The 27,149-nt window shown below is 36.5% G+C and overlaps 1 protein-coding gene across 1 annotated transcript in view; it reads left to right on the top strand.

The window, feature by feature from the left end:
• The window catches only part of Thsd7a (thrombospondin type 1 domain containing 7A), a 364,412-nt gene that overhangs the window by 248,788 nt on the left and 88,475 nt on the right, over window positions 1-27,149 (top strand). The window contains exon 7 of the mRNA XM_028755943.1: window positions 22,671-22,865. Coding sequence (XP_028611776.1) covers window positions 22,671-22,865 — 195 coding nt within the window. The remainder of the gene's footprint in view (window positions 1-22,670; window positions 22,866-27,149) is intronic.

Here is a 27,149-nt window from a genome sequence, read left to right as displayed (position 1 = left end):
ACATTAATAATAGCCACATTGAAGTAACATGAGTTTCTACTTAATAAGAAACCACATTCTGTGTAAGAAAGCATTTAATTAACAGAAAAATTCCAAAACTGAAAGCAATCCAATTCTTAGTCCCTGCTGGGGACTCTTGCTCCTGGTTAGCTTGATTTCTTTTAGATTATGTTTTCCCAAACAGTTTCTGTTTACTTCAAAAGTTCTTTAGTCTTAGTGAAGTGCTTGTAGGTTCTCCATCTTATGTGTCCAATCTCTTATCATGCCAAGTCCCTATGACCAGGAGAAAACTGGATAATAAAGCCCAGGGCATATGAATCAAGCCAAAGTACTTGTCCTGGAAGTGTAATAATGGCACAAAGGGCAAACATTTTTTAAATTTAATTTATTTTTTTACTTAATTACTTCATACCCTGGTTACTCCCCCACCCCCCACCAGGCCTCATTTCCTAATTAGTTTGAATCCTCACCCCACATTTAAGCATATGAAATTTTCTGTAACTTTTCACGGAACAGACTCTACTGAAGGGATTATTCTTTTGAACCTATGTAAGCCTTATGCTATATATTAATGTATTTATTCACCTATTTTTAAATGCATATATAAACACACAATTTTAACTTAAGTATTTCTATTTTTTGCAAAGTTATGCTTAAGAACTACTTGTTTCTTTTAAGAATGTCATTCACCTCTTTTGAGCTAAAAATAAATGTGCCCTTGTAATGAAACGCTAAACATAATTTGTAACTGAGTTTTCTAAGTACATTAAATATACTACTACTTTAAGTTGAAATGAGGGAAAGGATACTAGATTCTCATGACAAATATTGGAAATGGATGCTGGGACTTAGTAAAACTTAACTTATAAAATGATTGGAAAGAATAAATAAAGTAATTATTAGAATGAGTCACAATATATTAGTTACTATCTCATTTTATCAAATAATTTAATCCTCTAATATTCTCAGAATATACAATTATACTTCTCAGTTTATATTTTTGTCAGCCTCTAACGCTTCATAAGTTCTTCCTAAGCTAGGATAAACCAACTAAAGCTATTTAACACCCTTTGACCTAGATGAGACTATAATAGGCATACTGAATTTGACCATGGACTCTGAGATATACCTGCATCTCCAAGATACATGACATATTTCCTCATTGATATGGTACAATAAATGCACCCTGAGAGTAATTCATAGGACAATTGTTTTCTAAGTGAAAAGTGTTACTATGCAGTCCATATGCTCATTAAATGAATACCCTGCCACCAACTGGTTGTGACTTAGAATGTTTCCCTTTTGTTACTACAGGCTTCACTTTTTAACATGTATGTTCAATAATCCTTTGCATCTTTTCTTTCTTCTTTCCTCTATACTAAAACATTCCACCTGAGAGTCACACAGTAGTCACATAAGTCTAATAAGTTTCCTGTGTTAGGAAAGGCAGCATTGTGTCAGGAAAGGCGGATATAATAACTGTATGGGCCTCATAGGGTTATTGGGAAATTTTATGAGCTGAATGCCACAAAACACTTACTGCCAAGCACACAGCAGTAAACAAAATATGTCAGCAATAATTAGTGCCGTATTATTATTTTATATTAATCTTTTCTAGAATGGAAATGACAAAGCTGTAGTAACTAAGTGAACATGGTGTTTCTTTATACTTTGAACTCTAGAATTCAAAGTTAAACAGGCTATTACAGGACTACATACTAGTGTTCTCATATTTAGGCATTTATGATTCCTTCCTTTGACTCTCCAGTAACTTAATTTGCCTAAAATTCAAAACTTTCAAAACCCTACTATTTTCATTCTATGCATTTTATTTCCAGTCATCGCCCTACTGGATTTGCAAGTCCATCCAAATCCAAGTGCAGTTATCTTATTATTCTTACCCGTGGGATAAAGACTTCAAAAATATTAACATATTATCTCAGGAGCTCATTCTGCCTACATATTCTCCCTGCATTTGATCTCATAAGCTCTCTCTAGCCTCTAGTCCATCAATTTCAGGTGCACATAAGCCAAATGACGCTTAAGATTTCTCTGAGTCATAGTGGTTTTGATTTTTTTTTTTTAGGGGTTTTGAAGAGCAGTATCATGGCACACAATGCTGGAAGATATAGCTGAACATGTTTAAATTGATTTGAAGTATTTTCATTGATGCTTTTTTGGTAATTACCACACAATTGGGGATGGAAGTGCTATTAGTTTGAAAATGAATGTGATAAGAGATTCTTCAAGAGCCCATCTATTTTTTTAGCAAGACTAATCATACGTGAATTCTATTTCTCTTTTCCTTAATTGCATACTTAGTTATGGCTACTAGAATATATCTTCTTATGTACAAATGGCTCAGAGCCTTGCTAGAGTTTATTTCCCTTGTGATTGCCTTTGTTCTAAGTCTGTGGTTATGAAAAGTCTAAAGAAAGCCATCACATATATGCCAGATGCTAAAAGTAAAAGGTAAGATTAAATTAAAGGAAGAGATGTCATCTGACTTAGCCATGGTTTGTGAGTCAGGTTTTTTGTTTGGCTTTCAACTTTTAACACAAATGCAGTATTTCTGCCAATTTGTCAAGCTATAAGTTTGCAAAAAGAATTGTATCAAAGGTCAAATTGCTCCTGAAAGCATTACTGAAATGTCAAGATTAATTACGTTACACAGAAGAATAAACTCCTAAAGAAATTAAATATCCATTTGTAAAAAGTTATCTCTGTGTGGTGATCTCATTTCCCAAAGTCATAGTATTGATGATTTTCAAATTGCATTATGCCACATTGAATTGGTTCATTTGGAAAGTAGGCCATGCCCTAAAAGAAAAAAAAATATTTTGGAAAATGATCTAGTATAAAGTTTAAGTTAAATGTATTCATTTTTCCCAACTTTGCTCAAGTGCCTACTAAATGGTTATGTCTAGAGATCATAGAAGATAGACCATAAAGATGAGTAAGAGAGTAGGAAACCCTACCTCTGTCTCTCAATATATGCCAACTTAGGAGAAGAAATACTCCCTTGAGTGTTTTCTTCCAAATACTCCAGAATGATTCCCCCAAATGATTTTCTCCTGATTTGCTTTATCACTTCACTGCTGAAACAAAATGACTTCAAACATGGAACATTGTTCTACCCACAAATAAACACCATTATATAACCAGTAGGTTTATACCATACAAGTGGCATGGTAACAGATTGTTCTGCAATGGTGCTTAGAATTTCATTTTTATGAAGATTGAGACTAGGAAAATGTAAGCACTTTTTAGGTTTAGATGCATGTGTGTTTTCTTTTGTCATTATAAGAGTAACTAGTGAGTTAAGAAAATTTAACTTGGAAACAGTGATATAATTTTTCTTTTGAGGATTAATTTTTAAATCATGCTCATCACCTTAAAATTGATAATTATACCCACTTTTATCCATAGTAATGAAGAGACGACAAATCTGGCCATTCAAGTCAGACAAAAATAAACTATTAGTTTATTTTATATCAGAAAAATAAACTATTAGTTTATTTTATATCAGAAAAATAAACTATTAGTTTATTTTTAGAAGTAAAAAATCTCCTTTATCTGTGCAAGTGAGTACACAGAAGAAATTAGGATTCCCATAAGTATCTCATAAAATGTTTTAGTATTTTAAACTGCTCTATCTAAAACTTTAGATAAACTAAGAATTTGCTATCTTCTGTAAGAAAAAAAATCCTCCTCTAAGACATACCTTATTTTATTTCAGATTTTGAGTGAAACTGCATACATACTTTAGTGATTCATGGCTAAATAACTTCCCTAACACCCATTAAAGTATTTTACAATTGAAACAATATTCCCAAATGTCCCTATTATGATGCCATTGTTTTTAAACCTCAATATAGTATCTATTTATAGACCAAGAAAGAAGATCCTAGACAGTTTTCCCAATGTCTGTTGAGTGTCTCTTAAACTCAGGGCATAAGATCAAGTGGAAAAGATTTATCATTATCTGAAATAAGTTAAAATGGAAACCTGAGTCAAAATTATCTACTTTCGACTAATTGTTAATATATAAGTATTAAAATGATAAAAATGATCACAAGAATTTGGGTTGATATAGTAACAGTTCCTTTATACATACTGGTGTGTATGTATGTATGTATGTATGTATGTATGTATGTAAGTATATTTAATCAGTAGTGAATAGCAAAAGTAGATTCCACTGATCAGTGTGTTAAAATCATTTATGAATCTTGTAAAAATAAAAACTCCTAAACTTCATCCATCCGATTGTGTAGTTTTCTGCTAGATCCAGAAGATAGGAATATTTAAGAATTCCTTAACAGATTTAAAATATGTAAGCTACAAGTTTTTTTTTTCAACATCTAGAATATTTGTTTCATTGTCCTTTAATTTTGATATGTGTTAAGTTGCTTCTGAATTCCAATTTGGACAGGCCAACCAAGTCTTTATTTATAGATATATGAATGTATTCATAGAAAACTCAACCTTGCTTCTGAAAATACTCAGTAACCATGGTTTGGTTTGATATAGCTTTCTATCTTAATTGCCAAACTGCTTGTGATTATTTGGAACTACCTACATAATTTTTTATATATCAGAAAAAAGTTCTTTCCAAATATTAACTATTAGTTAAATGAGCTGAGTTCTTTTTAAACACATTTCTTATGTGGAAGAGAATAGCTTTCAAAAAGTTGTGTTTCAGCCCTAAAATATCCCTTTATAATAGCTCATGTGCTAAAGATGTAGCCCCTATCTCATGACACTGTTTTGGAAGGTGGTCGAGACTAGCATGAAGGGAATAAACCAGCAGCATTTAGATGGTGTCAGATGCTGTTTCTCCGTTCATCCTTTGTCTACCATGGACATCTGCTTTGCTCACTACCTATTTTACACCATTATGACTAATTCGCCACAGAAAGCAATGATTCCAAGAAACCATGGAAGTAATCCTGTGACTCCATGAGACAAAATAAATCATTCTTCTCTTAACATGACTTCTCTTGGGTGATTTTCATAGCAATAAAGGCATGGCACAGAGATTAATAAAATACCAAGGTTCACTAGCAAATACTACACTATAGCTATAAAGATTGAAGAGCTATTCTGCAACTGCTCGGCTATGGCCCTTAGCCTAGTCTTTAGGTTTCAACTTTTCAGTCTTTCACATGATGTCTCTCTCAGAAGATAGAGAAGATATTTTAGAAATGTTTGTCGGGGTGTTTAATTCCTTTTTTTTGTTTTGTTTTGTTTTGTTGTTTTGTTTTGTTTTTTGTTTTTTTTTTTAATTTTTTCTCAAATCATAATTAATTCACACAGGGGTATAAACACAGAAAGGCAGGATGTGGGGAAGGGAATGACACTGGAGTGTGGGTGTTCAGGGGGAATACAGAGATCTTAAGAACCGGGTACCGGCTGGGTGAAGGTTCAGGAGACAAGTCACTATGACTCTGCCTATGACTCGCTTGTCCTTATCTAAGTTGGCTACCTATTTACAAGGTCTATGACTACTCATGCTTATAAATTTCCACAAAAGCTGCCTATTGACATTAGCTTATAGCCATCTGTTTTAATGTTTTTCCACTGAGACCCAAGACTTGGTGTTTGTATACATGTATGACAGGCTTATTTCTGATTTTAGGCCTGTGGCTGATTTTAGGCCTACAGTGTGTAAGCAGGGCTGCCCCTGACATCTCCTCCCTTCTCTAAGTATAGAAGGACTGTGGCAATTCTAAACTTGTGAAGGCAGGGATAGAGCCCTGACCTCCAGTATTTTAAGGGGACCTTGTAATGGCTCCAGTCCCCCTGTTGTTGTCCAGTGAGGCATGAGGGCCATACCCGTCCCAATGTCTTTTTCCTAGAGAGGGGATACTTTTGACATCAACCCCTATGCAGTCAGGCTTGTCCCTCAGGGAACCCAGACAGATATTTTTATATTTATTGATATTACTTTGCAGTGCTTAGCCTCGCAGTCTAAGCAAGAATTCAGATTGCCTATCAGAGAGGGTTCTGGGTGGCCCCTCTCTGCTTGGTCTAGGGGCAGAAGTCCCCCCTTTGAATTCTGCTTGCAAGGCTTTTCAGAAAGACCAGTCTCCTACATTTATACTGGACTGTTTCTCATTTTCATTCATAAAGAGTCTTTTACCATACAATACAGCTCAGGTTTCAATGTGTTCCCCCATTGTCCTCTATGAACTCTGCCATATCTAGTCAGATTCCATTAAGTCAAGATTTGTATTAATCAGCTAGCCCAAATTCTATATTCTCTTACTTGGTATATGTTTATGTGATATGTATAACTCTAAGTCACTTTTCTTGTGAATTTTGGCAAGATCACAATGTCAAGCATAATTCTATTCTATTTTTTTTCATATAACTTACTTGTTAAGACCATAGATTTGTTCATGCATTTTAAGTTTGTAAAAGCCAATCACTGTAATGCCTGATCTGATAAGGTAATGCACACCTTTAATCCTAGTTTGAGTTCAGTCTGGTCTACAAAGTGAGTTCCATTAAGTCCTGTTTCCAAAACAAACCAAAAATTCTGTAATATATATGTATATATATATATATATATATATAATGTGTATATGTATGTGCATGTGTATATGATGTAGGTATAGCATATAATTTTATATAAAATATATTATTTTAATTATATATAATTATATATTTATATATAATTCATATATGTATTTTTATAGACATGAAAAATATATCCAAAAGGAATGTAGAAAATAAGAAGGTAATGATTATTTAAGTGATTAATCTTGAAAACCTAACCATGCAGAATTATAATGGCATTTTTTCTAAGCTGTAGGATCTACTAAGCCTTGTTTTCTAGAAATACACATACACACACATACACACACACACACACACACATATATATATGTATATATATACATATATATATATATTTACTAGAAAGGTTACACCAATGGGAGCTTATGGTGAAGTATTTCAGAATATAGCAGGCATGAATACATGCTTGATTAGGAGAAGGACAGAGAGCCCATTACTGGGTGTGATGTAGTCACAGCAGTGTCATGGGAAGACTGGTTATCACTTTCAGGGAACATGAAAACTGTAAGAATCTTCAACAGCAATAAATCATAGTAACTAAAACCTTAAAAAGAAACTATTCTGGATTCAGATTCAAGGGGAAGTAGGAAGGAATTCAGAGGAATAAAGAGGATATAATTATGAGAAAAGAATCTATTTTCAGTAAGAGGGAAAAATAGCCACTCCATAATCCCTCATCCACAAAGGACCCTACTTGTTTCTTTGAGGCACTAACTGGTCTAGCACCTATAATATGTTTTAGTGTGATAGAAAGAGTGTTAATAGAAAATAATCAGGAATTTGTGTGTCATCACAGTGAAATTAAGTTCTATGATGCAGCTACGTTGAGCACAAGTTTTTTAAAGATAATTTTATTAAGCTAATAGGTTATAATAAAAGTGACTGCTTTTGGTAATTGTATTGATTTCTCTTAAAGATGCCTATAATATATTACTTCTCTTATTTGGGGCTATAACTCTTAGTGATCAGTTCAGTGCAGCAGTATTGGAGTAAGTCAAAGATGTACGGACCCTCTTATCTAGAAGATGCCCCAGAGAATACAGTAATTGACTGTAGTTCTGCACAGTTATTTCACCTCATCTAGTTTCTAAAATTCCAAGTTAATTATCTTGTCCATAGATAATATACTATGCAGCATTATAGTTAGCCAGTGTCTTTGTGCTTTTGATCACTGTGAGAGAATTATCCTAGCTTACATTATCATTCTCAACCAATGGAGGGCAGGTAAAGCATGAGCTCAGAGGCTTATTGGTTATGTCCTCAATACAATGAATATGTAAATAGATAAATAAATCTAAAAGATAATTATACCACAATTCTTAGTTATTCTAAACAAATGACTATGTCATTTAATAATGTGTGACAAATTAGCATTTTCTTTATTTACTTACCATTTTATTATCTTTGGAAAACTAATGATAGAAAATCAACGTATGCTAAGAGTCTAGTACAATGGTGTTTACCACTAAAGTACGTTTGTACAAGTTTACTTGTAAATAGAACTACAAAAATATGTTTAGCATGTTAGTCCAAATTAATTAGAATACAGTGGAGCTAAAAATGGGCCTTATTCATCCCCACAATGGTGTGGGAGGGATGTCATCTCCTCTTCAGACAGAAGATGAAAGTAGTCACAGTATTATTACATCAAACAAGGTTTCCAACTGTGTGGCAGACATTGTGATAGCTACTTTGTTGAAAACATAAAACATATTTTTCAATTTTTAAATTCACTTTATGTCACATTTACAGCCCCCCTTATAATCTAACCACGGCCTCCTCCCCTTCTCCTCAGAGAAGGGGTAACCCCCTTGGGTACCATCCCACCCTGGAGCATCTAGTTTTAGTAGTTCTAGGTACATCCTTTCCCAACCAAGTCTCCAAGCATGGGGAAGGGGATCCAGTGACAGGGAACAGAGACAAAAGCAGCCCCGTTCCACTTTTTAGAGGAACCATATGTATAAGATGCATATTTGCTACAAATGTGTAGGGGGTCTAGGTCCAACACCTGCATGCTTTCTGGTTGGTAACCCAGGCCCTGTGAGCCCTGTGGTCCCAAGTAAGTTGACTATGTGGGTGTTTTGTGGTGTCCTTGACCCTTCCAACTTGCTTACTCTGTCCCTCACTCTACCACAAAACTCCCCAGGCCTTGAGTCTCTGCATCTGCCTCCATACCATTCTGGATGGAGCATCTCTGGAGACAGATATGCTAGGTTCATGTCTGGAAGCACATCAGAGTATGGTTAGTAGTATCAGGGGTTAGGTCTTTCCAATAGGATGGGTCTTAAGTTGGGGCAGTCATTGGTTAGCTGTTCCCTCAGTCTTTGCTCCATCTTTATCCCTGAATAGAATAAAGGCAAGACAAATTTTGGGTTGAAGGTTATGTGTGTGGATTGATCTCCCCATCCCTACTTTGGAAATCCTACCTGGCTACGAAAGGTGGCCATTTCAGTCTCTATATCCTCCTCTGGTAGGAATTAAGATAGGGTCACCCCCATAGACTCCTGTATCCTTTCCCATCCCAGGCCTAAAGCTAGTCACCAGAGACGCCTCCCCACCCAGATTTCCATTCTCACTCACAGACCTCTCTCTCCCTACTTCTCCCCACACCTGATTATCCTTGCTGCTTCCTTCCTTACCTACTCTTGTACCCAGTTCTCTCTATATATATCCACCTCAGATGACTATTTAGTTTCCTCTTATGAGTAATATTCACACATTCTCCCTTGGGATCTCCTTATTGCCTAGTTTCTTTGCGTATGTGAATTGTAGAATGGTTATCCAACACTTTATGGCTAATGTACACTTATAAGTGAGCACATACCATATATGTCTTTCTGGTTCTGGGTTAGCAGCCAACTAACTAAGGCAAAGAGAATATCCAAATAAGACAACTAAAGGGCATCAAGGGGATGTAAATTGGAAAGAAAGATGCCAAAGTATCACAATTTGTGGATCATATGCTAGTATACATAAGTGACTCCAAAAAATTCTACCAGAGAACTCCTACAGCTCATAAACACCTTCAACAACGTGGCTGGATATAAAACTAACTCAAAGAAATGAGTGGGCCCCCTTTATGCATGTTCAAAGGAAAGAAAATGATGCTTGGTTCAGGAAACTTACCCAACTACACATGGTTAGTTAAATAATGGAACCTAGAGAACCTACCATCTCCACTTCACTAATCTAGCTTTAAATAGTCCTCACCCCCAGCAGGGAACATTTTTCTTGGCAATGAATAAAAACCAGTTAAATATACAACCAATTAAAATGCAAATTTATGGATCCCAGTTACAAATAATGGATCTATAACATAACTCCCACACCTAAAGCTCAGAGATTGTTGTGGAACAGAGGATGAGAAAATTGTAAGAGTCAAAGGAACAAAGAGTTTGCTTGCAAGGTTTTTGTCTCCTATAAATGTCAGAAACTATGTCCATGAAGTCTCACCATCATGGCTGCCTAAACATGATCTGAACAAAGGAAACAGCACACTAACTTGGAAACAGGATATCTCTTGATGCCTTGGTACTAAACAAAGAATTACAGGCAACTAGGGAATACTGAGAGAAGAAGATTTTAATCACTTAAAATAAACAAAGTAAAAGGGTCTGTGGCATTCAGAAAGATAACAATCACAGTATGAAAAGGCAAAAATCAAGTACTAACTTCAGTTAATAGATACAAAGAAAACACTTCCCACTCCTTTCTTCTGAAAGACATGGACTTTCAGTCTTCACATCAAATAATGTATATAAAAAGCATGCCCTAAAAATCTAGCAAAGCTGTTAACATTAAACAGTAGCAGAAGTCAACCGAACATCATGTTGAAGCTTGAAGATCTCAGGCATTCCTTTTTTCCTCCTTATCACAAAAGATGTTAGCCAGATCAGCAATGATTACTATCGCTTGCTTACTAAGGGACCAAATGACATCATAAGGACTGAAATTCAAACAAGGGAATTCAGTTAAAATTCTATTTAGGACTCAGCATTCATCATTTATTTATAACTCATGTTATTTACTACATCTGGTTAAGATAGATTCTAACTTTAAAAAAACAAGAGCCAATAAATGTTGGAATTATCACATTGAAGACTGGATTACAAAGTTGAAGGCAACAGAGGGATGAGACCATTGAATTCAAAGACACTTGACTCTTTTTCTGGTGGTCTTGGCAGAGATTTGAAATAATAAAATTGAGAAAGGTGACAGAGAGGATAACACTGTGAGAAACTAAGGGCAGAAAGCAAAGATGGAAGGAAAGTCACTTAAAGTAATATTAGAAGAAACTACTGTGGTTAATGATATTTAAATGTCAACAGATAAGTATATAACTGGATAAAAAGGAAGCTAGAGATATTTTTGATATCCTGAATTACATGAAGGAGTTGTCAAGTAAAAATTATATCAATATTAAGAGCACATACAGAGTCCCACAACCAAATATTAGGCAGAGCTTCAGAGTTCTTCAGAGGACAGGGAGGAGGTTTCAGAAGGAACAAAGACATCACAAGAACATGGCCCACAGAATCAACTGAGACTCAAGTGGGCCACAGACATCAGAAAGCCTGTGTGACCTCGGTCCTTTGCATATACATTTTGCTTCTGTAGCTTAGAGTTCTTGTGGGATTTCTAACAGTGGAAGCAGAGGCTGTCTCTGACTCAGCTGTCTCTGGGACCCTTTTCCTCCTACATGGATGCCTCCAGCCTTGACATAACAGTGTGCCTGGTCTTCTTCTGGCTTGTTGTACTGTATTTGGTTGATGTCCCTGGGAGTGGATAGGTTGGTGGGGGCACATCCTCATAGAAGCAGGAAGACGGGGGATAGGATATGAGTAGGGGAATGGGGAAAGGGGATAACATCTGAAATGTAAATAAAATGTCCAATAAAAATTAATTAAAAACATTTAAAAATTAAAAAAAGAACACTACCATAAGCCAAAATATATACCCTGAACCTATATTTATTTTTAATTTAAAATAGATCAGAATTGGGACTTTAAAAATGGCATGCACTGTTCTGTCAGAGGACCCAGGTTCAATTCCCACATGGTGGCTCACAATTGTGTGCACCTCCAGTAGGTGGAGCAAATGTCCTCAAGTCTCTGTGTGCACTAGGCATGCATGTAGTACACAGGTATACCTGTAAGCAAAATGCCCATACACACAAAGATAATTTTAAAGAATTAAAAGACAAATCAGAATAGTTCAGCCGGTGTTTAAGTAACTGTGCTAGCTCATGCACACTTTAATATTTGAAGTATAGTTAATTGTGGGCTTAGTGTTTAATCTTTGCAGTATTGATCTGAACATGTTCAAAGCCTTGACAAACAATGGTTTGTATATTATATTTCATTTAAGTCCTGAAAAAACTAATGCAATAAGTTTCCAGTATGTGCTCTAACGAAGGAAGAAAATCTATGCTGGATCTCAATTCTTCCTTTGTTTTATTTCCATGGGAAGCTTCATTAATTTTGAGTATAATTTCATCAAGCAGACACTCAAATAGTTTACTCGTGGTAGGAAGTGCAGTAGGAATAAAACATACGTTGGAAGTTCGTGAAACAGACTGGAATGGAAGATTTGGAGATTTATCTAAAGATGTCAAACCACACTTTTTGGTTTATGAAAGGGAAAAAAATAAACTATAAAGACATATTCTTTTTCTTTTATTTTTGGGATTATAATATATTTGCATCATTTATCCCTTTTCTTTCCTCCCTCCAAACCCTCCTATATACTCCTTTTTTCTCTCTTTCGAATTCATTCCTTCTGTGTTTTAAACTGTTGTTACATTGGTATATGTATACGTTTTTATATATACCTACTCAGTGTGCATAATGTTACATATATATTATATATCCATATATATATACATATATATGTGTGTATATATATATATATTTATAATTATACATATACAATTTTGAGGCCCAAAAATATACATATATATTTTTTGTTTAAAAATTTCTCAACCTTGTAGGTAGATTAAAAAATTATTATTAAGTGCAAACCAACTTTTTGAACTTATTTATATGTTAAATCTGTCTTGACACATGAGTATACTAGGATTCTGTCTTCAAAACCACCAAGGAAAAGCAAATGCACTGACTCATACAGGTAACAGCTCCAGAGCTTCATCTGCCACAGGAAGCATCATCAGACATGTGCACCTGAAATTAAAAGGATGCTAACTCAGACAAGCAGTGCCTCCAACAGCTCTGTAGGGAATGTCTGAATGTGCTTCATCCTAGAAGGACCCCTAGGATGAAAAAGGTGCATTTCCAAAGTTCTCAGTAGAAAACTTTTTATTTCTTATCCCATCCCCCTTCCTCCTGCTTTATGAGGATGTGCCCCCACCAACCCACCCACTCCCACCTCCCTGCCCTCGAATTCCCCCCACAATGGGGCATCCAACCTTCACAGGACCAAGGACTTCCTCTTCCACCTATGCCCAAGGAGGCCATCCTTCCCTATATATACAGCTGGAGCCATGTGTCCCTCCCTATGTGCCCCCAGGCTGGTGGTGAGACCCTGGGAGCTCTTGTTGGTTGGTATTGTTGCTCTCCCCATGGGGCCACAAACCCCTTTAACTCCTTCAGTCTTCTCTATAACTTCTCTGTTGGAAATCACATAATCATTTCAATGGTTAGCTGTGAACATCTACCTCTGTATATATCAGGTTCTGGCAGACCTCTAAAAAGACAGCTATATCAAGCTCCTTTCAGCACACACTTCCTGGCATCCATATTAGTGTCTGCCTTTGGTGACTGCAAATGGGATGGATACCCAGGTGAAGCAGTCTCTGGATGGCCTCTCCTTCAGTTTCTGTCCCATATTTTGTCTCCATATTTGCTCCCATGAGTATTTTGTTACTCCTTCTTAAGAAGGACTGAAGCATCCACTCTTTGATCTTCCTTCTTCAAGAGCTTCATGTGGTCTGTGAGTTGTATCTTAGATATGATGAGCTTTGGGGCTAATATCTATGTATCAGTGAGTGCATATCATGTGTGTTCTTTTGTGACTGGGTTTCCTCACTCAGGATGATATTTTCTAGTTCCATCCATTTACCTAAGAGTTTCTCGAATTCAATGTTTTTAATAGCTGAGTAATACTCCATTGTGTAAATGTACCACATTTTTTATATCCATTTCTCTGTTGAAGGACATCTGGGTTCTTTCCAGCTTCTAGCTATTATAAATAAGGCTGCTATGAACATAGTGGAGCATATGTCCTTGTTATATGTTGGAGGATCTTCTGGGTATATGCCCAGGAGTGCTACAGCTGGGTCCTCAGGTAATGCTATGTCCAGTTTTCTGAAGAACCACCAGACTGATTTCCAGAGTATTAGCTTTCAATCCCACCAACAATGGAGTAGTGTTCCTCTTTCTCCACATCCTTGATAGCATCTGCTGTCACCTCAGTTTTTGATCTTAGCCATTCTGACTGGTGTGAGGTGGAATCTCAGGTTTGTTTTGATTTGCATTTCCCTGATAACTAAGGATGTTGAAAATTTCTTTAGGTGCTTCCCGGCCATTCAAGTTTCCTCAGTTGAGAATTCTTTGTTTAGCTCTGTACCCCATTTTTTAATATGGTTATTTGATTGTCTGGAGTCTAATTTCTTGAGTTCTTATATAACTGAATATTAGCCCTCTATCAGATGTAGGATTGGTAAAGATCTTTTCCCAATCTGTTGGTTGACATTTTTTCCTATTGACAGTGTCCTTTGCTTTACCGAAGCTTTGCAGTTTTTGCCGAAAGCAATCTATAGATTCAATGCAATTCCCATCAAAATTCCAAAATCAATTCTTCATAGAGATAGAAAGAGCAATTTGCAAATTCATTTGGAATAACAAAAACCCAGGATAGTGAAAACTATTTTCAACAATAAAAGAACTTCTGAAGGAATCACCATCCCTGACCTAAAGCTGTACCTCAGAGCAATAGTGATAAAAACTGCATGGTATTGGTACGGAGACAGGCAGGAAGATCAATGGAATAGAATTGAAGACCCAGAAATGAACCCACACAGCTATTGTCACTTGGTCTTTGACAAAGGAGCTAAAATTGTCCAGTGGAAAAAGCACAGCATTTTCAAAAAATGGTGCTGGTTCAACTGGAGGACAACATGTAGAAGAGTGCAAGTTGATCCATTCTTATCTCCTTGTACAAAGGTCAAGTCCAAGTGGATAAAGGAACTTCATGTAAAACCAGATACACCGAAACTAATAGATTAGGTGGGGAAGAACCTCGAATACTTGGGCACAGGGGAAAAGTTCCTGAACAGAACACCAATGGTTTATGCTGTAAGTTCAAAAATTGACAGATGGGACCTCTTAGAATGCAAAAGCTCCTGTAAAGCAAAGGACGCTGTCAGTAGGACATATTTTGCTCATCTTATGTGGCCCTTATTTCCAACCCACTTCTCACATGTAAAGTAAAAAGGAGAGTTCACAGTCTCACAAAGTGCTTTAGGTATGACACTGCTGGCTACAAACAGAGATACATTTTACTATTTAGTTGTCTTTTTTTTTAAGTTTATTATTATTTTTAACTAGTGATTCCTATATGACTTAACCCTAGATGTTGAGATTTAGCTTTAAAAGAACATGGGTCCTAAGGGTTCCAATTTGTCGAATTGGTTAAAGCATTCATCCAAACAAAGGCAAAGACTTGGATGATTCTTAGCACGCACAGGTTCATCATTGCTTGTTCAGTAGCAGTGTGTGGCAAGTACAAGGCATCTCTTTTTTGAGAAACACCTCAAGAGTACCAGTTTCTTGACTTTTTTGGAGAAAATCTCATCCATCAGCTGTTTTAGTTCTTATCAGTATATAGTTATGAGACTGGGAAATCGGTTACCATCTCTGCTTATTTATTTATTTATTTATTTATTTATTTATTTATTTATTTGCACTCCAGATTTTACTCCCCTCCTGGACCACCCTCCACCTGTTCCATATCCCATTCCCACTCCCTGCCCCCCTGTCTCTACGAGAATGTGACCACCCCCACCATACCTGACCTCTAAATTCCCTGGGGCCTCCAGTCTCTTGAAGTTAGGTGCATCTTCTCTGATTGAACCCAGACCTGTCAGTCCTCTGCAGTATATGTACTGGGGGCCTCATATCAGCTGGTATATGCTGCCTGGCTGGCATTCCAGTGTTTGAGAAATCTCAGGGGCCCAAGTTAATTGAGACTACTACTGGTTTTCCTACAGGGTCACTTTCCTCCTCAGCTTCTTCCAGCTTTTCCATAATTCAACCACAAGGGTCAGCAGCCATCTTTGCTTCTTTAGTTAAACTTCTGCTGAGAAAAGTAATCAAGGCTTGATAATTCTCAATTTCCTTTAAAGTAAAAAAAAAGAAAAATTGACTGAGAGTATAGCTCAGTATCATAGCATGTACTTAACCATATATTAAGTCCTGGATTCTTATTCACTACTAAAAGTTAAGTTTAAAGATAAGTTTTAAAAGACATTGATTACTATGTCTGAATGCTAATCTGAGAATTAGCTGAGATGAATACATACAGTATTTGTTATACAAAACAGACATCTAATGATGATTTATGAAGGCACAGTTGGCACTTGTGTATGTTTTCCATATGAAAGAGAAGTATGAAGAATGTCCCCAAAAGAAATAAGGGTTAAAAAGCGTGAAATTCAATTTATGTAGTTGCCCTTTCAAGAGGAAGTCTGATTCTGCTCAAACCAGAAGACAACAAACATAAACAAGTCCTAGAGCAATATTTCTTAGATTTTATGTGCATGTAAATCACCTAAGGGTCTGTTGTAAATGTATTCTGGTTAAAAGAAAGAGAGGGTGTATTTTACAGTACTTAGTTCATATCTAAAAGGTTTGTTTCCCTTATATAACAGCTTAAGATTTACTCACTCATTTGTTCATTTTATACAGAAAATATAAAATATCTTTTATTTACCTGTTGTAATTGTCATCTTTGAGGCTTACAGCTTCAGTCTGCTAAATTAGGCCTCGTCCTGGAAGCTTCTAGATTCTGTACAATCTTATCTATGGCTAGAATGTTTCAGCCTGTGAGACTTAGTGCTGAATAATTTCACCTTCGCTAGTCTTTTCTGAGATCTAGTTGGCTGGTTCAACACAGCTGTTCACTCTCTCACTCTTCTCCAAGCTGATTGATTCAATCCAGTTTCTTTCTTGATATCTGACTGAATTGCTCTGCTTGGCCTCTAACTCTTGCAATATGTTCTGATCTTCTGGCTCCTTCTCATTCTCTGCTTCCTTCTGTCTTTACCTGCATCTAATCTAGTTTGTTCTCTTTCTTCAACCTGTATCTCTAAAACTGTCCTGGTATAACTACTTACTTCTCTCTCTCTCTCTCTCTCTCTCTCTCTCTCTCTCTCTCTCTCTCTCCCTCTCTCCATCCTCCCTCTCTTCCTCCTCCCTCACTCCTTCATCCCTCTCTCCCTCCTCCCTTTCTCCTCTCTCTCTCCCCCCTCTCTCTCTTACTTTTTTCTCCATTGTGAAAGTTGGGATAATCACTCTGTCTGTACTCAGACAGCACTTTTATACAAGGGTACAAGGGTGCTTCCTTCTACAAATTAACTTTACCTTCATTGTTGGGAATAAAGGTGTATACTAACGGCTGAGTTACACCACAACTAGAAACCTGTTTTTTGTTTTTCCTTTTTTTTTTTTTTTTTGTCCCTGGATGTTAACAATGTGATCAAATATCCTGCAATAACAAGTATTAATTTTCTATTATGTGTCAGCTATATGTTCTATGTATAAGGAATTAAACAAGAAAAATGAATATTGGGTCCTTTGAAAAGTATCTTTTATTTGCCTGATGTAATCATCATGTCAGAGGCTTATTGCTGAATTCACTCACCCTTTCTGTTTCTTTCTGAACTCTGGTTAGCTGTTTCAACTCAGCTACTCTGGTTCAAACTCCTTTCCAAGCTGATTGACTCAAACTGGCTTCTCTAAAGTTCTCACTGAATTGTTCTGCTTGGCCTGCAACTAACTTTAGCAGTCTGTTCTAATCTTCTGGCTCCTTCTTGTTCCCTGGATCATTCTGTCCTTACCTCCAACCAGTCTCTGTAAAACTTTCCCACTAAAACCTGCTACCAATTGAACTGCTGTGAACTCAACTTTATTGCATTACCTGAACTCAACTGAACTACACTGAACTGAACTGTTCCAATTTGACTTTCTCTCTTGCTGCTGCTCTTAAATTGCTTCTGTTTACTGTGATGTTCTTGTGAGAGTTGGGCATATCCTATCTCTGTCAAATCTTTCTCTGATCTGCCACTTTGTCTGTCCCTCAATTAAACATCACTCTCAAACATGGCTGTTTCCTTCTAGAAACTAATTTTATCCTAAAGGTGTTCACTAAGTGTATGTCTGTATCCCAACTGGATCACACAGACCTAGGTTGTTGGATGTAATCCCTTGCCATTGCAGCTATGATGCTAGATGAAAAAATCCTCTACAGTCTTCAAAATGACTTAGTGAATAAATGTAATCTATGCCAAGCTTAAATACTTGAATTTACTTCACCAAGATCCACACACTAGAAAGCCTGTTCCAAAACAGATTGTTTTTCCTCTGCACACACATTGCATATACACATACATACAAAATGAATGTTAACAAGTGATAAATATTGTGTTGTTATTTAATCTTAAAATGATTATGATGCAATAGGCTTTTGCAGTGTCTAAAATCATGATCAAAAATATGCCAACTACCACAAGTGTATAAGGTCAATAAACACTCCTTTAAGAAGAATTTAAATTGAAGACTGAAATTTGGCAGTTTTCTTGCACAAAGAACAAAATTTTCCATACAAAGTTGTACTAGTTACTTTTCTATTGCCGTAAAAATACCATGGCCAAGACAACCTATAAAAATAGAGTTTGTTTAGGCTTATGGGTCTGGGGTGTTACAGTCCATGATGGTAGAACAAGGGCATGGTAGCAGGCACAGATACCGGAAGGTTCACTTTTGACCCAATAAGGATACAGCAGAGAGAGTGAACCATGAATGGTATGAGCCTTTAAAATCTCAAAGCCTGTCCCAAGTGACATACTTTCTGTAGGAAGATGACACCTCCTAAATTTCCCAAATAGCATCATCAATTACTGACAATACTACTATGTCTGAGACAATGGGAGATATTCTTTATTCACACGGTCACAAAAGTAAAAAGAAATTTCAAAGTCTCTGCTTCAACAATGAGCTCTGTTTATACAGAGAAAGGGGAAAATAGCTATCGTGAGCAGTGTAGTTGAATTAATGCTATACTGGTGGTGGCATGCTCCTTGCTACCTGCTCCAATGTCCTGAGTTCCTGAATGAAAGACTTATACACATCCTTTATATTTGGAAATACCTTAAACAGCTCAAAGGTTGGGTTATTTCCTAACCTCCCCATGACTGATGTACCCTTCTCTGATATTTCCAAGTTATTACTTACGAAAATGTATATTCCATCTTTGTTGCCCCAGACCCAGACCTCCAACCTTCATTGGCTGCACTCTCCCACACACTTATGATGACTATTTCTTTGCCGTCTGCACCTTCGTGGCCAGGTGTCTCTCTTCCTTACCTAGTATGGCAGTTAGCACTCTCCTGTCACCTTGGTCCCTTGGCTGGGAATCCTAAAAGTCCTGCCTCTGTCTTTCTGCCCAGCCATTAGCTGCTGGCAATTTTATTTACCAATCAAAACCAACTGGGGACAGGGTTCCCTCAGTTTCTTATGTGAGAATGTGTGGATTTTCATGCAATTTTGGGTACCAGATTAACATAATACAAGTGGCGTTAGATCAGATCCATAACACAGTAGAGTTTAAGACATCAGTGTGCTACAGAGGCTATGACCTGCATAGCCTGCATACGATGACCTGCATAGAATCAAAGCAGCATGAATCTCCACACAGATGGGGGAGCTGGTCACAATGTCCCACCCATAGCTGAGAAGCTTTTGGCAATTGCTGATTGCCATGTAAAAGAGAGTCAGTTTTCTTTAACGACATGGTTCCTGCGAGTCTACTCATGTTTCAGTAGTTGGCCCTACATTCTACTATCACTAGACTCATTCAGTGTAAACAGTGTCACACATGAAGTTGGGAGGAAGAGGTGGTGGGTGACTGACATAGAGAAGGAGTCTTGGGTGAGGGAATAGATGGTGGATTTCATAAAAAAAAATAACATGCATGCATGAAATCTTCAAACTACTCAAATAAAAGCTTGATTGAGAATGTTAGAGAGTTACGGCCATAGATAAGATAACTGATTACCTGGCAAGGCAGAAGAAAGTGCTGGATATCAATCAAGTATCCTCAGAAATTACACTGATTATTATAGTGCCTCCAGAGATTAAGGTAAACTGTTTGGGTTGAATAATGTTCTTAGAAGGGAAAAAAATCCCCAAAACCCATCTTCCTAAGAAAACCACGCTAAGTTAACTAGCTGATACAAGGTAAGATCAACTTGACGCATGATCAGGGTCATTTTTTGACCCCTTTGGTTTATACTTTAGCAAACAGAAACCCATCTCTCAAGCCAGGATGTCCATTGTAATAGTATTGTTGGCACAAAAACCTAATTGCTGCAAAATTATGTTTTTCTGAATGAGAAGGATTGGAAGCTATCAGATAAGATATAGAGTTATTACACTTGTTAACTATCAGCTTCAATTTCAAAGTTTTCTGTCATTCCACAGGACACTAGAAAATAATAGCAAGGTAAGTAGACAGAGAGATGTTACAATAAAAAATACCCCCTCAATCTAAGAAAAGCTCAGTTTAACAGGAAAAGGGAGTCATTATTATTACATAAATTATAAAATATTAACTGCCTTATACAAAATAATGATTTTCTGCCCTACTTACCACCAACATATCTACCTATTAATCATAGTGTCTAGTGGGATATATGTCAAACTCCACAGCTAGTAATAGCAGTATTTCGGAAATCAGAGTCATAAAGATAGAATGAGCCCTGTTGCCTCAGTTGTAATTCTAATGAACCTCTCCTACTAGTGAAGAAGTCCAATGATTTAAGACCTTACATACTAGTGGCTATTAACACATAAATGCATTTTGAAGTAGTAGCTATTAAAATGTTAGCACATTTTCAATTGACTTCTGATTTTCTGTCTCATTTTTCAAATATGTGACTGAGTGTGCTGTGTAATGACACTCCTTACTTTCAACTAGAGAAAATTAGATTGGATTTGTTTGTGCAATGGTTGTCAAGAGTGGCATGGTCAGTCACCTTCCTCCCCTCAGTGTCTAATGCAACACGATTTTTATAAATTGATCCAGGATTGCTGATAGAGTCTATGGCAGATAACAGAAACATCTGTGTCTCATGAACACAGTTTGTAATCAATTCAGAGTCCAACCTTGCATCACCCTTCTCCTTCTATGCGATTTTATCACAGTTCCTTTGCTTTTCTTTGTTCTTAATTAATAGTATTACTTTCTCTTCCTCTAGCCTTTTGTTCATCTCATTTCATTCATTCTTAAATATTAATTAAACGCTGTGTTAGTAATTTGTCTCATTACTGTGTACAAAACACATCACAAAATAACTTGAAGGGCAGAATTCATTCTTTGGGCTCACAGATTTAGGGATTTAAATTCATGCTCCTTGGTTCCACTGATTCGGGGCTGATGGTGAGGCCGAATACCACATCACAAGGAGAAAGGGGCTGTTAACTTTATTGTGGACAGGAAGCAGGGAAGAACTGCAAATAGCTTACAGCCCCAAAGATATGCCTCTCCCCAGGTTACACAGTTCCTCAATCTAGACACCATCTCATAAAGTAGCTCCCCCTGCTGGAGATTAATCATTCAGCCATAAGCCTGTGGGAAAGCATTTCCTCCTATTCAAATGACAAATGTTAGGATTTTTTTAATAACATTGAAAATTTGGGGCCAAAAGAGACAGTATTTTTATATTGTAAAGCAAGTATCTCTTTACTTGGAGATCCACAGAAACTGCTGATGACTTTGAAGCAATTCGATATACCTTCTTACTTCTGCACATGCTCTGTCTTATCTTCCCTTTCCAGTATGGACATCCTTTTTTTTTTTTCTTTTCCTTTTTGTTTTGTTTTTTTTTTGTTTTATTTATTTTTAATGCATATTCATTAAATGTATTCACATAGAAAAAATATACAATATACCTTTCACTGGATTATACATTCTTTTTTTTTAACCAATCTGTTTTTATACCATTTTAATTACATATAAGTATTAAGAGTATTAAGGTCAGTTCTAGGTTGAGGAACTAGCAACACAGTAGATGCAAATAGTGAAAGAACAAGCAAGACAATGAACACAAAGAGTCAAAGAACAAGCAAGGCAATAAACAAAGTCCCACGATCACTGTTTCTAAGGGCTTATCAGGATGGCCAAAATATCTGAGCCTACTTTCCTGTCCTAGCTCAAGTCATTTTCTTGCCTGAAGCCTACTTCTTTGTCCTAGCCTAAGATTTAGATTCCTGCCTGACATTACTTCACATCTTAAGCAAAGCATGTTGATTCTAGTCTATCATTTATGTTTCCTAGCCACTTCCAATGGAAAAAAATAATGTCCAAAAAAGAGAAAGGTGAATATTTGTATAAAAACAACTTCTCTGGCAGACTCAAAAGCATTTGTAGACATATCTGTGAGTTGATGCATGAAAATATTGACACATACTATAGCCATCTACCATGGTTTATAAATCTTCAGAATTGAAAAAGAAATCAGAAGGTCAACATAATTTCATGATGTTCTTCATTGCACATTAATATTTTAATTGTAAAACTCACTTATGGGAAGGTACTATACTGTCAGTAATGATCTTGATTTCTATGTCTGTTCTTCTGAAAATTAAAAAAATATATATTTACTTGGAGATTTATGTGTCTGTTTATATATTTACATTTTTCTACACTTTTAACTTTTCACCATGACAACCATGTCCCCTTTTGATTTCATTTTTAACTAAGAGTTAATGGGAAATAGTCTAATTTATCCGAACTCCTCACTCATTTAAATGGACTTAGTAAAAATAAACTGTTGGTGGTCATGTGTTTCCCAGGAGAAGAAGTGGACAGACAGCTATGCAGAGATGCAATCTTTCCTATCCCTGTGGCCTGTGATGCCCCATGCCCAAAGGACTGTGTGCTCAGTGCATGGTCCACGTGGTCCTCCTGTTCACATACCTGCTCTGGGAAAACCACAGAAGGAAAACAGATCCGAGCTCGGTCTATTCTGGCCTACGCAAGTGAAGAAGGTAAGGTCTCCATCCTCAGATGTGACTGTTTTCTGGAAATTGATGGCCATTTACATTGTGTAGCCTGTATAGGATGACATTTTATGCAAATGAGTTGACAAAAATCCAGCACTGAATGACATTTAATATCTCTCTATGTGATTTGATTCTACTCTTAATAATTAATCTCGAAAATGGATCTTTAATAGAGGACAAAGGGTTCGGTTTTTTTAAGCATTTGCCTTTTTTCTCCCCCATTCACCTAATAATGCCGGTACCTTCTAATCCAAAGTGTACAAAGGAAAAACAAAGAAACAAAAAACAATGCACCAAGAAATGGGTTCAAAAAAATTCAAGTATTTCATTGTTTTTTCTTCCATTTCAGTAGTTGGTTTTATCCTTTGACACTGTAACGTTACATGAAATTATCACATATGTGTAATAAGAGTGTTTAACTTTTAGCATGGCTATCGCTTCTCTGACATTGTGTGTGTCTTCTCCCATCCGTATTCTTGAGCACAGGCACTGAGATCCACAGGACTCCAGCTTGGATTCACCCTAAAGGGTGAATAAGGCACATTTGTCACAGATCACACCACACCTGCAGCTTTATTTCCAAGAAATACAGGCAGTAGTCTCCTTGGAGCTTCTCGCAAATGCTAATCTGTCCTCTGTGTGACTGGGTAAGACAATGTCACACTCTTGTCTTTCTGTAAAGTAGGAGAGGAGGGGGGAAGAACACAGAAGGCAAATTCTTTCACTCCAAAGCGCACTCTCCTTCAAAGATGAGGGTGTGGCTCTGCAGCATCTGACACAAAATGACCTTCATTCACATAGGACAGAGAGATCACAATTCCTCCTTACAGTCAGCATACACGCCCGTGAATCCTTGAAATTCATTAGTTTTTGATTGATTATATGTTCTTTTCGCCCCATTTTGTTTTTGTTTTCAAGTGTTTTGGTGATAATACCTGCTAATCTTATTTAATCCTACTTGCTATTACTTTACATAATTATGAATATTATGCAATTACCTTGGCTTTAATACACAAGTACAACATATAACATAAAATAAGTCACTCTTTGGGAAAATTCTTAATTTTTATAGTGTCCTCAAGGATTTCTCACTACAAATATAACTGCAAGGAAAATAGAAAACTTAAAAAAAAATAGAAACTTTAGAGTCAAAAATTACTTTTCTGTCTTCTCAAAAACACTCCCTGCTTGAATAGGCTACCTTCAGACTTCAGACTCCATCAGCTCAGATTACATCTTGGGTTTCATTAAAATTAGATCTGTGGTCACCCCACTTCCTGTAAACCCATTATACTCTGCAGACATTTGCTCTGTGACTAGTAATGAGTGACTTTTCACCCCCTGAGCCACATAGCCAGGATTTTGCTGAGTCTGCAAAACTGCAACAGATCATTATGTCTGTAGATGAGACAGTTCACACTGAAAGGTTTTAAAGGCAGAAATTCATAGTTAGTATTTGATGAACATCACCTACTTCATTTGAAAGGGTGGGACTTCAATAATTTTTAATTAACAGCTTCATAAGCCATTCACCCTGGCCAGCTGATGTTTATGTAGTATACTGTAAGTTCATGGGTCTAAACAAGTAGAAAGCAGACTGGAATTTCTGTAAGTAAATATCTTACTCTGTGTCTCTGTCGATGACATTTATAAAACCCAGTATGATTGTGAGACACTTAATGAAGTCCTCATCTGCAAATTAAATGACTTTAGTACCTGTTATTTTCATGTTATGGGAAATGATACTGTTACAATACTGAATTTTTCAAAGTGGTTTTTATTTTCTTCCTGAGAAAACTACATTTATAGAACTCTCAAATTATGTTTTCCTATCAATGATATTTCATACAAGTAGATATTTTATTAATCTACCGAAATTAGAGCTTGGAATACATTGCAGGATTCTGGAAAACACTGTGATAATTTTATAGAAAAACACAAAATAAAATTGACACAGTATTTGGTGATGATATTATATAATTTTCTAAAAACATCCATACACAGGACAAGTGCATGAGTATGGTAGTCCTTGTAGCAAAAAGTCAGGCATGTGTGGTGCTAGGGATTGAAACACAGCTTTATGTTCTGTCTTTGAGCTATATTCCTACTCCTAGGTCTTGGCTTCTAATTCTATTTTATGATAACCATAACTTACTGACATTCTAGGCCAGAGGGTAGCCCTATCTTCAAGGAATCTTAACAATGAAACAAAATAGAAACCTTCAGAAGGAAAACTATATTTTGTGACTTTTCAAATAATAACCCCTAATCTCAATAGATCACATTCAGAAAAATGGGGAGATTATATAGGAAACATATTAAATGTAGCCACGTCAAGAAGACAAGGGACCTAACCTTTAGCCAAGTTTTCTGGTTATTAACATAAGTGAGGGCTAAGTAGGGCAAGAGTTTCGGCTAGTCAAGAGGTACACATAATTAAATCCTTGACTAGACTCCAGTCTGGTTTATGATGTTCCCAGTCTGCTATGGTAAGATTCTGAAAAAGCCCTTATTTTGAGAAGTCCTACCACCATCACCATCCAGAGATGATGCTTTTATTTATGTGACACCCTATTTTCTGCCCTGGAGTAATTGTTTCAAGTTAGTGAAAAGCAGTCCCATCTCTGGGTGCCCCATCTGAAGGGAATCACTTCTGGGATACCTTGTCAGAATCACATGCACTGAATCTTACAAAGCATCAGAAAATTGTTTTATAATTAAAAATAGTTCAACACAAAATCTTCAGAATTTCCTAAAAATTAAAATTAATTTCCTAAAAATTAAAAATAAAAATTAGGAAAGTAGAGAAGAAATATTTCCCATTAAGGGAGACAGTTAACCAAGACACCTAAATGTGATACTTGATTCTGAATTAAATCCTTATTTGGGGAATAGTTGGAAGTTTGGATGGGGCTGAAGGTAATGGATGTGCTTATATATGGGGGGATACCTTACTTAGACAAAATATACACCAAATTGTTCAGAGTACTGAACCTCATTTTTCCACTTCTTACAAATGGTTGAGGAAAGTAACTGTTAACTCTGTACTACAATTATGAAGTTAACTCAAAAGAATTTAAAAGAAAATAAAAGAATGAAAATTTTTTGCATATATTTTCTTTCGATACAATATTAGATAACATAACAGCATAGTATCAGCAATACACAAAAACATCTGTAAAACAATTCATACTGAAATATCATTAGGAAACCAAGTCACAATTGGAAGCACCTAGATGTGAATACAGGAAAAAGTTGACTAGAATTCTTCAACTGAAACCAGGTAGAGGCGAGAGACTGCTGCTGAAGAGAGCTCTGTGGGGAAGTGGCAGCAGAGGCAGTAGTCCATGGCCTACTAGATGGCTAGCATCGCCTAAACAATGAGCATCTGTCTCAGTGAGAGCTTGTCAAAACATGAGGTGCTGACCCCTGGCTTCCACACACACATGCACTTGCACACACAAGAACACATACATACATACGTACAGATACGTGAGAAGGGACGTGAGACTATCGAGGGGCCAGATTTTTACTTCTTATTTTCTAGTTCTATAAAATTTCAACAAACTTCATTTATGAAACTAACAAGGATGTGCACGTATCGTCACTAGTGAAAAGTGAGAAAATATTTGTTTGCAAAGTTCAAAATGACCTGATATAACTTCCTTAGCCAAATGTCAGTGAGCCTTTATATCTGTCATGTGCAGAGAATAGATGCAGATTGAAATAGAATTATGCCAATTTTCTCAAATAATTAAAATCCTTAGGAAATCATATTTTACAGTGGAAAGCTTGGAAGAAGCAATAGTTCTATTTTCTAAACTGTAATATGTTCATGTTTCACAGTTTAGCAATTTTGATTATTAGAGCCACAGAGCAGCTGTGTTTCTTAGAGAATTCAAAACACCCCAGATCCGGGATATGTGTAGATATGAACATCCCTTGTGTCTAAGTAGATGGTAGCACTTCCTCATCCTCTTGCTTCAGAGGGTGTGGGAAAGCTGCACAATAAGAACTCTTCCTCTTTCTGCTAATGCTCTTTAGAATTCAGTTCTCTTAAGATGTGTTCTGGACACACGCATCTTGATGTGAGCAGTGGTCAGCCAAGAGAGGGTTTAGGCTGCAACAGCAGGTGACTGTAGAAGCACAGACATCACTTTCTCCTAACATACACCCCACCCCCTTTCTTATATCGATCCATTGACTTTCTCATATGGACACTACACTCTAACATGTCGACATAACCTTCCCAAGGGCGTATCTGGGTGA

The sequence above is a fragment of the Grammomys surdaster genome, unplaced genomic scaffold, assembly GCF_004785775.1.
Source record: "Grammomys surdaster isolate TR1022 unplaced genomic scaffold, NIH_TR_1.0 126091, whole genome shotgun sequence".
NCBI lineage: Eukaryota > Metazoa > Chordata > Mammalia > Rodentia > Muridae > Grammomys > Grammomys surdaster.
The sequence above is the reverse complement of the archived record's forward strand: the minus strand, read 5'-3'. Positions and strand labels throughout refer to the sequence as shown.